The sequence below is a fragment of the Rhinopithecus bieti genome, unplaced genomic scaffold (assembly GCF_001698545.2).
Source record: "Rhinopithecus bieti isolate Rb0 unplaced genomic scaffold, ASM169854v2 scaffold_76, whole genome shotgun sequence".
Lineage (NCBI taxonomy): Eukaryota > Metazoa > Chordata > Mammalia > Primates > Cercopithecidae > Rhinopithecus > Rhinopithecus bieti.
In genome coordinates, this window is record NW_016803343.1 from 3,458,381 (window position 1) to 3,471,204 (window position 12,824).

At 41.7% G+C, this 12,824-nt stretch overlaps 2 protein-coding genes across 2 annotated transcripts; both read right to left on the reverse strand.

Annotated features, from left to right (window-relative positions):
• Positions 1 to 227: 227 nt before the first annotated feature.
• LOC108532922 (zinc finger protein 639-like) lies at positions 228 to 974 on the reverse strand. The gene has a single exon (XM_017877253.1). It carries the CDS (start codon positions 971 to 973, stop codon positions 269 to 271), a length of 705 nt encoding a protein of 234 aa, XP_017732742.1. The 5' UTR covers position 974; the 3' UTR covers positions 228 to 268.
• On the reverse strand, positions 631 to 12,353 carry LOC108532931 (zinc finger protein 639-like). The gene is made up of 6 exons (XM_017877264.1): positions 11,391 to 12,353; positions 7,268 to 7,338; positions 6,550 to 6,618; positions 5,165 to 5,275; positions 1,480 to 1,614; positions 631 to 1,334 (listed from the first exon to the last, which is right to left on the reverse strand). Exons 3-6 carry the CDS (start codon positions 6,605 to 6,607, stop codon positions 982 to 984), a joined length of 657 nt encoding a protein of 218 aa, XP_017732753.1. The 5' UTR covers positions 6,608 to 6,618; positions 7,268 to 7,338; positions 11,391 to 12,353; the 3' UTR covers positions 631 to 981.
• Positions 12,354 to 12,824: the final 471 nt, after the last annotated feature.

Below are 12,824 nucleotides of genomic sequence, written 5' to 3' on the forward strand. Positions count from 1 at the left end.
CTATCACGCAATGAATCCACATTAAAGATATATTTATATACTATGGAGCAATGCAATAAATTTAAAATTTACAGTATAACCTGTTAAAGGCAATTTCATAAGTTGGTGTTTACCAATCATCCATTAATCATTCCAAATACGGCTGAATTTATTATTTAATTTCTGTAAGTTAAAAGGAATAATTCCGTTGTCTCATGGACTGGAGAGTGACTTATCTAATTCTTTCGTTTCCAACCTCTAAAGCATGAACTACATATTATGAGGTAAGTCAGCTGAATGCTTGAAGTCTAGATGAATTTTTAAGATCTTCAATTTGTCCTGTTGAATATTCACAATATTGACATAAATAAATCCCTTCAGATAAATGTGAATTTAAATGCTTGCAATATTCTAGCATACTTGAAAAGCCTTTCCCACAGTCATCACAAACATGAGGAAAAATTTTAGTATGTTCAATAGCAACATGCCTGTTAACATTTGTATGAAGTCTACTCCGAAAACCACATACTTGACATACAAAGAAATTTTTACATTTGTCAAAGGTAATTTTGCTTAAGAGGCTATACTGTCCATGTTCTCCATTGTTATACTTATCACTTAACTCTATTAATTTACATGCATGCTCATTTACCACATGGCTATGCAAGTCTTCTGGATCATTAGTTTCATGTTCACAGAACTGACACAAGTACTGTTCATCACAGCTGTGCTCCTGGAAATGTAGGTAGAGTTCACTGCTTGAGGAGAACTGTACATCACACTGTTCACACCAATAGAGGTGATCACTAAAATGGGTGTCTGCAATGTGCTGGCTGAGGTTCTCAAAAATTACTGTCTTATAATCACAGTATTTACAAATGTAAGGATCCTCTTCATGTAGTTTGGCATGTTCTATCAGAAGCATATTAGTAGAGAAACTTTCCTTGCATACTCGACACACATTTGAATCAGTACGTTTATGCTTCAGGATCATATGCTGCTTTAAGTCAGAAAATATTTGCTGTTAAACTCACAAAGTTCACATTTATACAGGCCACTGCTATTAGCTCTCAGTAAAGGCCATTTCTGCTGGGCAGTCACATTCAAAGCTTGGCTCTTGTCAAGAATTTTACAAAGTTTAGCTGGTGGTTCTTCATCAGTTTGGTCTTGGAGACTCTCAGAGGAATTGTTTTCTGTCTCTATATCATAATCCTCAGAAATCGCATGCACTTCTACAGCAATTGGAACATCTTCAGCAGTGTGAACTTCTATAGGACTCTCCTCTTGGGTCTGCTGGTTGACTGATTCAGGTGAGTCACACTCTTCATCACAAATTTCAATATCAGCAGATTTTTCTGAAGAATAAAACAAACCTATTATATGACTATAACTAAGTAAAATCTGTGAACTACAACTGGGCAAAAAGAAATTTATTGCATGCATTTTTTAAAAAATTCACCAATACAAAATGTATCAATGCTATTAATTAGTTCCCCCAACCTGTAGAAAAGGCAGTGTGGTCTAGAATTCTAAGTACAGGACTGGGAACCAGGTAGTTCTGATTTCTGTTTCTGGCCTTGATTCCATCTGCAAATTTTGGCAAGTCATTTGATGTCTCGGTATCAGAATCATCATCTGTAAAAAGGAATTTGGAAGAATACTTATTATTTATATAATCAAAGCATTCATTATAGAACAAAGCATCAATTTTTAAATACAATTTTGAATTCCAACAGGAACTAAGACTTGGATTTAGTCACAAAAAGAAAATTATCTATATACCACAGACACAGAAAATCTGCTCAAACAAGCAAATGCTTTAGAAATGATGCCCCATTTGAACTAGATTACACTTTTTGAAGTTTCTTAGGATTTTAAGTTTAAATTACTGAGTTTGAATAAGTCTTTATATCCGCAGGTCAGCCCCAGTGTTTCAAAGGTAGCACGGGGGAACTGAAATACAGGTTAATAGTGAAAATTGGGCTTCAACATTTTGCGAGGGAGCAAGTTTTGCTCTGTCTGCCAAGGCTGGAGTACAGTGGCATGATTGTGGCTCACTCACTGAAGCCTCAAACTCCTGGGCTCAAGTGATCCTTCAGCCTCAGCCTCCTGAGTAGCTAGGACTATGGGCATGCACCACCAAGGCTGGGTAATTCTTGTTTTTTGAGATGGAGTCTTGCTATGTTGTCCAGCCTGGTCTTGAACTCCTGGCCTCAAGTGATCCTCTCACCTTGGCCTCCCAAAGACCTGGGATTATAGGCATGAGCCACCACACCCAGCCCATCCATCATGTTTTCTTAAAATAGACTTTATTTTTTAGAATAGTTTTAGAATTACAGAAAAATCTGAGGATAGTATGGAGAGGTCCCATGTATCCCAGTTTCCCCACTACTAACATCTAACATCAGTATGGCACATTTGTTAAAATTAATGACCAATACTGATATCTTATTAATAAAGTCATCTAGATGTCCTTAGTTTTTAACCTAATATCCCCTTTCTGTTCCAGGATACCACATTCCATTAAGGTGCCATGTCTCTCTAGGCTATTGTTGGCTGTGGCAGTTTCTCACTCCTTGAGGGGTACTAATCAGGTATTCTGTAGGATGCCTTGCCAATGGAATTTGTCGCTTTCTTTTTTTTAAATGATTAGGCTGGAATTATGGGTTACTGGGAGATAGACCAGAGGTAAATTGCCATTTTCATCACTTCTTATTAAGGGTACATACTATCAATATGATTTATGGTTGTTGATGTTGATCTTGATCACCTGCCTAAGTATTTATCAGGTTTCAACACTGTAAAGTTGTCTTTTTATTTATTTATTTTTTTTGAGACAGAGTTTTGCTCTTGTTGCCCGGGTTGGAGTGCAATGGCGTGATCTCAGGTCACCGCAACGTCCGCCTCCCAGGTTCAAGCAATTCTCCTGCCTCAGCCTCCCGAGCAGCTGGGATTACATGCATGCACCACCACACCCGGCTAATTTTGTATTTTTAGTAGAGACGGGGTTTCTCCATGTTGAGGCTGGTCTCGAACTCCTGACCTCAGGTGATCTGCCCACCTCAGCCTCCCAAAGTGCTGGGATTACAGGCATGAGCCACCGTGCCTGGCCTAAAGTTGTGCTTTTATTTTCCATACTTTACCCTTTGTAAGAAGTCACTATGTGCAGTCCATGTTAAGGAGTACAGACTTATATTCCATCTCCCAGAGGGAGGAGTAGCTACATAAATAATCTGGAGTTTATTGTTTCTTGGCCTTTTGGTTAAGATGAAGTCTAATAATTTGAAATTCTTCTGCACAGATTTGCCTCTTCTCCTCTATTTAATAATTTATAACAGCATGAATTCATGGATATTTTATACTCTGGGTTATAATTTTTTGTCCTCAAATAGTTTTCAGTTTTGGCTACTGGGAGCTCTTTAAGTTGACTTGTGCTCCTTTAGCATGCCCCTGTCAAGTGCGTGTGTTTGGGTTTTTTTAAGTACTTTTCCTATTTTCCAGCAGTACAAAATGCTCCAGGTTCATCTTGTGTATTTCCTGCCCCAGACCTAGAATCAGCCATTTTTCCAAGGAGGCCTAGTTCTTTTCACTAAAGAATGGCATTAGAAACCAAGACCTGGGCACTCATGTGCTCATGCTCACTGCTTCTGGATGTCATTTCTTTTAGACCCTCTAACAGAGCAAAAAGCGTGTGTGTGTACAGTACCATACGTATATATACACACACACATATCTACAAGCATTCTGTATGTAGCCATCTGAATCTATAGTAAGCTAAACATGAATTCATACTGATGTCTCCAACTCTACATGATTTTTGTAATTTATATTTCTGTGCCTGTAACGGAACTCAAGGGAACTGGGACAATATGGTTGCAGAAGAAGTTTAAGTGCAAGTTGTAAATTGTTATCGTTCACCAATGCTCTAGAACAGAGCCAACAGAAGATCCAAGATTGAAAAATACCAAATCACCCTCTGTTCTTTTCTTCCACACTACGTGGTATAGCTGAGTAGAACTGTGTCTAACACTATTCTCAATCTTTCAAGATAAATACTCCCAACTCTGAGTCACTCCTGCTTTGCCACCAATTCCTAACCAACTAAAGTGTTTAAGTGCAAGTTGTAAATTGTTATCGTTCACCAATGCTCTAGAACAGAGCCAACAGAAGATCCAAGATTGAAAAATACCAAATCACCCTCTGTTCTTTTCTTCCACACTATGTGGTATAGCTGAGTAGAACTGTGTCTAACACTATTCTCAATCTTTCAAGATAAATACTCCCAACTCTGAGTCACTCCTGCTTTGCCACCAATTCCTAACCAACTAAAGTGGATTTAGGACTGAGAGCCGTGGCTCAGCACTCTGTGAGGCCGACATGGGAGGATTGCTTGAGGCCAGGAGTTCAAGACCAGCCTGAGCAACACAGCAAGACCCCGTCTTTACAAAAAAATTTTAAAAATTAGCCAGGCATCATTGGGCATGCCTGTAGTCCCAGCTACTCAAAAGGCTGAGCGGGAGGAACGCTTTAGTTCAAGAGGTCAAGAATGCAGTGAGCCATAATCCATGGAGTGAGACATGTCTGCATGGGTGACAGAATGAAGACTTGTCTCCCCGCAACCCCACTCCCTTCAAAAAAAATGGACTTATGAGAGTACACTTTTTTATTTATATATCAGAAATAATGTTAAAAGTTAAAATTATAGCCGGGCACGGTGGCTCACGCCTGTAATCCCAGCACTTTGGGAGTCCAAGGCTGGCAGTTCATGAGGTCAGGAATTCGAGACCAGCCTGACCAACATGGTGAAACCATCTCTACTAAAAATACAAAAATTAGCTGAGCGTGGTGGCGCACTCCTGTAACCCCAGCTACTCAGGAGGCTGAGGCAGGAGAATCGCTGAACCGGGAGGCAGAGGTTGCAGTGAGCTGAGATCACGCTGCTGCACTCCAGCCGCAACAAAGTGAGGACTCCATTCAAAAAAAAAAAAAAAAAAAAAAGAAGAAGAAGAATTAAAATTACTTGCTTTCTTAAAAAAATACAACTTTGCTTTCTTACATTATAACAAATTTTAAAGACTTGTCTGTTTTGAAATCATCAATCCACATTTTATCCACATTTTCAAGTAAGGAATAAAAAATGTAAAAGCAGTTTAAAGAAACATATTTTCAAAAATATTAGATATACCTTTGTTGTCAAAATATTTTAAATCTGGCTGTCTCATAGAACAGACACTGTAACAATGATCAGAGAAAATTCCATTGAATCCATCTGCAATTCTGCTTATTCCAGAGGAATCTGAACATAAAACAAAATGAAAAATATTTCAAGCACAGTAAACATACACATTTAATGAGAAACTTCCCGTTATCTAACATACACAGATGTTCTTAATGTTACAGTATCTGTAATGAAAATACTATATATTTTCAACTTTCAAAGCTTTTATATTTCAGATCTGATCCTGACATTGGACTTTGAAAGAACCACAAATTACATACTTTAAAACGTAACAACTTTGAAATACACAAGGATACATTTGTTTTATACTCAGAATCACACAAAATAAAAATATATGATAAACACTGTATTAACTGCACAAAACAGTGAAATAAACACCAGGAAGGTGTGCCATGTCATGCAGAGAAAGGTTATTACATAGGGGAAATGCTGAAGACCACTTAGGGCTTCTGAATATAGTCATTTCAAGTCTTGTATAGGAAGGGCCAGTAAGCAGTATACTAGGATTAATTTCTTCAGAAATGAAGAATGTGTAGGCTGGGTAGACTAATAGGTAAGACTGAGATGGTCCCAAGTAAATGTATGCGAGGTGTATGAGAGACGGCCACAAAGACCCCTTTTCTTATACTGCCAACACAGCAGAGCCAACCTCAATCAAAGGATCTAAAATTACACAGTCATCCAGCCTGGCCAGCATGGTGAAACCCCATCTCTACTTTAAAAATACAAAAAATTAGCTGGGTGTGGTGGTACACGCCTGTAATCCCAGCTACTTGGGAGGCTGAGGCAGGAGAATCACTTGAACCCAGGAGGCAGAGGTTGCAGTGAGCTGACATCATGCCACTGCACTCCAGCCTGGGCTATAGAGTGAGACAATGTCTAAAAAAATTAAATAAATAAAATTACACATTCAGAATGAATGAAAGTTTACATTTCCAAAAGTAATAGAGAGGATAAAGTCTTTTTTCCCCAATAATGTAAAATATTTTCTACTAAGGTTGTCATTACTGTGTCTTAAGCACAGCTTAGGAATCAGACATGCAAATCCCAATTATGCTATATAAGTAAATAACCTTGGCTATCTAATTTTAAATATTTATAACCCATAGAGTTGTGAGGAATAAAATGTCTGTAAAGTTCTTATGTGTGCCTAGCACATGGCAGATAATAAGGAATATATATTCAGAGAATGTATTTAAACCGTTCTTTTACCTAAAAATTGACCCAGATACTTAAGTCTTATCTGATCACTCAGGAGAAAATGGATGAGAATATAATTTTGTGGGAATTAATCCATACCCAACTTCAAAATAAATTAATTACATGCTGACCTGAATAACGAGAAGGGTGTAGAGTCTTCCTTTTTCTTTTTTTAGGATACTCATTCATATCTTTTCAATCTAAAAAATGAAAACAAAAATTAACAAATATGTCACAAATAACAACTGTTAATGCCATTATAAAAATTCTAACTGAAGAATCTACTGGCAATAACAAATATGTGAGCCACTTGAAAATCTATGGTATAACAAAAATGTTAAACGATGCCTCTGTTTGTATTTCAGATTGCTTTCCAATCAGGTTTCAAGGCAGAAACTGATTTCTGTTTTCTTTCTTACGGAGGTTAAAAAATTCTTTTTCAAATGTTGATATAAATTGTGAGAACTGGATAATTACAATAAATCAAATACTTAAGTCATTTTGTGTATATATAAAAAAAGAAACATTGTGCCTATGGCACCACATTAGGAGTTTTATAGGCACAATTCCTACCATTGGAAATATTTTCATGTAGTTTTCAAGCTAAAAGTGGAGACATTTCCTTTAAGAAAAAAATATCGTCACAAATATGTACCGGCCTCCTGGCTTCCAGAAAAAAGTACTCATCACATAGATCAGAATATAAATAATTTTCAAGAAAAAAATCATTTTCCTATTTATGAGGTCACATTCAATGTTCCACTGAGAACACAACAGGTGCAGTAACCATTGTCCAATTAAATTCTCATTAACTTATAAAATTAATTAGTTTCAATACAGTCTACTTACTTGGTGTAATTCTTACTACTGGAGTGAGGAAAAATGAATTACAATAAGTTTCCGTAGACGGTAAAAAATGCCTGTAAGTAAAACATGAAAGAAGTTAGTAAGCAAAAAATATAGGTCATTTTTGGTACTGAATAATACAATGGCACCAGATCTTTAATCAACTGGAAAGTTATACAGAACTAATTAAGATATATTATTTTGAAAATAATGTACTACATACTAAAAACTGTATACATTGATAAATGTGATTATATGTAAATTTCCACATTTCTTTGAAATGATTCACATTCTACAGTTTTTTTTGAGACAGTCTCATGACTGACCTATAGTTAAATCTTTTGATACCCAAAAATACGAATCTGAATTAATTTATTCATCCATAAGGAAAGCAAGCATCATGAAAGCAAATCAAATTATAAACTTTTTTTTGTTTTTGAGATGGAGTTTTGTTCTTGTCACCCAGGCTGGAGTGCAATGGTTCGAGCTCAGCTCACTGCAACCTCAGCCTCCTGGGTTCAAGCGATTCTCCTGCCTCAGTCTCCCAAGTAGCTGGGATTACAGGCACGTGGCACCACACGGGGCTAATTTTCGTATTTTTAGCAGAGACAGGGTTTCACCATGTTGGTCAGGCTGGTCTCAAACTCCTGACCTCAGGTGATCCGCCCACCTTGGCCTCCCAAAGTGCTGGGATTACAGGTGTGAGTCACCTTGCCTGGCCCAAATTATAAACTTTAAACTGTTACAGTCCTTATAGATTATTTAAGAAATAAAAGTGGCTAGGCACCGTGGCTCACACATATACTTCCAGCACTTTGGGAGGCCAAGGTGTGTGGATCACCCCAAGTCAAGAGATCGAGACCAACCTGGCCAACATGGTGAAATCCTGTCTCTGCTAAAAATACAAAAATCAGCGGGGTGTGATGGTGCACATCTGCAATCCTAGTTACTCAAGAGGCTAAGGCAGGAGAATCGCTTGAACCTGGGAGGTGGAGGGCTGCAGTGAGCTGACATCACGCCACTGCACTCCAGCCTGGGGAACAGAGCAAGACTCCCTCTCAGAAACAAAAAACCAAAACAAAACAAAAAAAGAAATTAAAGTAAAAGTGATAATAATTTACTGACCACCAATTATGTACCAGGCTGTGAACATACTTTATCTCATTTAATCCTATGTAATTGTATGAGATGCACATTTCATATCACCATCTCAAAATCATTTACTTCCTGCTATTGATGACGAAACTGAGGCACAGCAAAGTCAAAGCTAGATACTCAGTAAATGCTGGGGTTGGGATTTGAATAAAGGTTTACTCAATTTTATTTATCAATCTATTTATTTATTTGAAACAGAGTCTTGCTCTGTCACCCAGGCTGGAGTGCAGTGATGAGATCCTGGCTCACTGCAACCTCTGCCTCCCCAGCTCAAGCGATTCTCCTGCTTCAGCCTCCTGAGTGGCTGGGATTACAGGTGCCCGCCAGCACACCCAGCTAATTTTTGTATTTTTAGTGGAGACAGGGGTTCACCATGTTAGCCAGGCTGGTCTTGAACTCCTGACCTCAAGTGATCTGCCCACCTCGGCCTCCCAAAGTGCTGGGATTACAGGAATGAGCCACCTCGCCGCCTATAATGCTCTTAACATCAAGGTGATACACATGACAAGTGTTCTAGTTGAGGTGCACATACTATTTTTGCTGCTTCGCTAAGTTCTGGGTACAGCAGCACTAAACTGATACAATACAGCAGGGAATGAGATAGTGCTTTTTCAGTTTATTAAGCATTTTCCTAACCCTTATTCTACTTCATCTTCAAAATGGTCCTGTGAGGTACATGGAGGTGTTACTAACAAACCCATTTACATTTTTACTGATATGGAAACAGCCTTAGTGAAAGTTAAGTCAACTAATAAGTGGGAGAACCAGAGATGAAATGCATGTACATCTTGCTTCCAGTTCTTAACTACTAGGTGGGAGAAGGGAAAGGGAATAGCCTAAAGAAACCGATAACCATGAAATGTACAGAAATGATACCAATATTTAAAATGCCTCACCTCGCCGGGCACGGTGGCTCACACCTGTAATCCCAGCACTTTGGGAGGCCGAGGCGGGCAGATCACCTGAGGTCGGGAGTTCAAGACTAGCCTGACCAACATGGAGAAACACCCTCTCAACTGAAAATACAAAATTAGCCGGGCATGGTGGCACATGCCTGTAATCCCAGCTACTTGGGAGACCGAGGCATGAGAATCGCTTGAACCCGGAAGGCGGAGGTTGTGGTGAGCCTAGATAACATCATTGTCCTCCAGCCTGGGCAACAAGAGCGAAACTCCGTCTCAAAAAAAAAACCCAACCAACCAACCAACCAACCAAACAAAAACCAAAATGCCTCACCTAACAATGTAAACAATTGTTCCTTGAGTAACCATCTCAATTCACTGCACTCAAAAATTTAAAAAAAGAGCTATTACTATCTTTATGTAATAAACTAAAATTTCAAGACTTATTAATACCTCTTTTGTACACTTCCAGGATTCATATAGCTTCACACTTCACGTTCTAAATACTCTAAAAGTATCAGGGAGAACACTGAAAACTGTCAGAGGAACATGTTAAGTAGTCTCTTGTTATTTCAGAATGTATCTCAAGTTCTTTAGAACTTGAAGAACAAAAGTAAGAAAAGAAAACCAAGCGTGGTATTAAAATTAACGTTGCAAGCTGGCCTGGATTCATGCTGTTAGGTGAGAGGAGTAGGCACATGGATCAGGAAGGGTTTGACTCCTACTTAGGGCCGAACAATATCCAAATGTCCATCGGACTTCCTTTCAGCACGATGGTGAGATGCCTATTCAAGACCAAAAATGCTAACCATCCTTCATTTTAGCAAACATTTTTATGTGCCTTTTGTGTGCATAACAGCCTTGAAAAAACTTAGCTTTTTACTCAAGGACGGCAGAAACATTTGCTCACTAGTCTTCTTAGCAGGAAGATTCTGAATCACAAGCAACTTATCACACAGTTCCCCACCACTCCCGAAATACAAACGACATATGTAACACGTGTCACTGCAGGAAAATCAGAAAAATGCTTTAAAAACTTTATATCACCTAGAAACCAACATCTTTCCACCTGTCATTTTTTTCAACCAACAAGAATGTCTATGCACAAAATACAATACATACAACAGGTAGTCAGCAATTATCAAATAAACATTTTAAAAGGCTTTTCATGCAATGTGTAGTCTTTCTTTCTAATTGGTATAAGACGTCTTTACAGTAAATAACTCCATTTTAACGAGTTTAAGAAGAGTTAAACTTTCTTTTCGTTCTCATTAAAATAAGTATACGCTTTAAATTGTAAAGAATGGAAACAAAACATGTTGCAGGAAAGCCTGAACTAGAATCCACTACATGTCCAACGTGGAGGCAGTCTTTACTGCAATACCACACGGTCACTACATACTTGATTCGCTATTTTTCAGTCCGGCATAAATCTTTCTCTTTGGGGGGGAAAAAAAAAAGTATAAACTGCTTCAAATTACTCGTTTCCCTAGGGAATACTTAAAACCAAAAAAGGGTTTCTAAGCACTGTAACGAGTGGAGCGACTCTCGGCTGAAGGCTTTGGGCGCCAGCATCAGACGCCTGCTCTCGGCGGCTACAACTCTTTGCGCGAGCCCGGGGATTCGCTGCCGGAGGTCACGAAGCCGCCGGGCAGGGCCGCAGCGCCACCGAGGACCGAGGGGCGTACCGAGCCCGGACGCAGCCAGACAAATGCCAGTCGGAGGCGCACGGCAGGAGTCCCCGGGACTTAGCTGCCTCCACCCCGGCGCCACGCACCAGCCTCGCCCGGGCCCAGAAGTCGGCGCCGAGGAGACTCCCAAGCCCCGACCCCAAAGGTTCCGTAAAGACAACAGCAGTAGGGGGCCGAGGCGAGCCCGGCCAAGCCTTCCTGCGCAGGGGGTGGAACTGCCACGGGGATGGGGGAGGGGAACGCCATCCCGCCATATAACGAAGGCAGAGTTTCCTTGTAAAGGGAGCTTCAGCCTCTCCCGTTGGAAGATGCTTCCGCACGCCCGCGTCCCCTGGAGCAGTCCAGCGCCCGGCCCACCCGCTCCTCCCTCATACTCACCAGTCAGTCCCCCCGGGCCCGCCCGGCCGGCCCACGCGCAGCTCAGAAGCGGTGGCTGCCGAGGTGCCGGAGCGCGGGCGGAGGGGCCGGGCGGTCCTTCCCGCGGACGCACGGTGGCGGGCAGCGCTGCTCCGGCCCTAGCGCTCCCGGACGCTGTGTTGGGCCCACCCTTCTCCCCCTCCGCGCGCCCCACGCCCTGCGCGCCGGGTCCCCGGCGTAGGCTCAGCTGCCGCACTGTCTTGGCCGCCTCGGTCCGCGCCTGCGCCGCGCACCTCAGGGGCCCGCCGAGAGGGCGGGGAGGTGACGAGGTGAGGTGGGGGCAGGGAGCGGGCTGCGCCAACGCACCGCACACGCGGCCTGGGAGGGACCACCGACCCGCAGCCCCGGGGGACGCCCAGCGGCCCGCGCCCCTTGCCGGAGACCTTGCGCCGCCGCAGTCTCCTTCTGGGCGGGGAAGAGCCCCTCCCGAGCCCCGAGGGTGAGCCCACTCTCTAGGATTGCTCCACGCCAGGCGGCCAGCGAATTTACCCCCGCCCGCCTCCAGCGCCCCCTGGAGCCCTGGGGAAGTGGGAGAAACGTGGCGCGCAGCGGCAACTTTCCCCACGCTGCTCCTCAAGGGAAAGGACGCGAATGGTCTTGCCCAGGTTAGGCAAAGCAGATGGCATTTCAGACCCCAAAGTGTGCCAGCAGCCTGTTGGGGACAAAAAGGCCGAGGACCTCGTCACGGTTTCCTGAGGCCACACCAGAGAACCACCCTGGGCTGGGATGCTGCCCTCAGGGCAAGAGGGTGAAACCTGAAGACTGCGAGTCGGTGTTGGGTTTCACCCGATTCCTTGGCTCGAGAAATAGTGGAATGAATGAGGAGTTAAGGGGGACTGGACTCGATGATGTAAGTCCTTTCTCGACTTTGACTTGCTTTGAGCAGCTGTGGAAATGATTAGGCAAGCATAAATAAATTTGTGAACACGGTTCCATAAATGATCTCTGTGCAAGTGTGGTGATATGTTTAATTCAATCCTTTTGATAATGAGTTGAGGTTTTTAGTCACATTTTACAAAATAGAAAAGTGAATGTGTGAGAAGCTAAAGACTGGGTCTTAATTCATTTTGGTAGCCTAAGCCCCTGAGGTTCAAACGGTTAAGAGGTTGACTGAGAGCCACGTGGATTATCAGGTACCCAAGGTCACGCGGATAGTGAGGACTGCAATGATGTCTCTTTATTCATGTCCACTGCGTTTTCTGATAACCACATGCTAATCAATTGGAAAGTAATCGCTGGAAAGTAATCACAGACTTTAATCTGATCTCTTCACCATCGCCCAGGAGATAAAGCTATATTTGAAAGAGACACTGCTTGTTTGTTTGTGAGGCTCAGTTTTATGACCTCCTAATTTTATGTGCGTACTCAGCTCAAATAAGCTAATGTTCACGAATG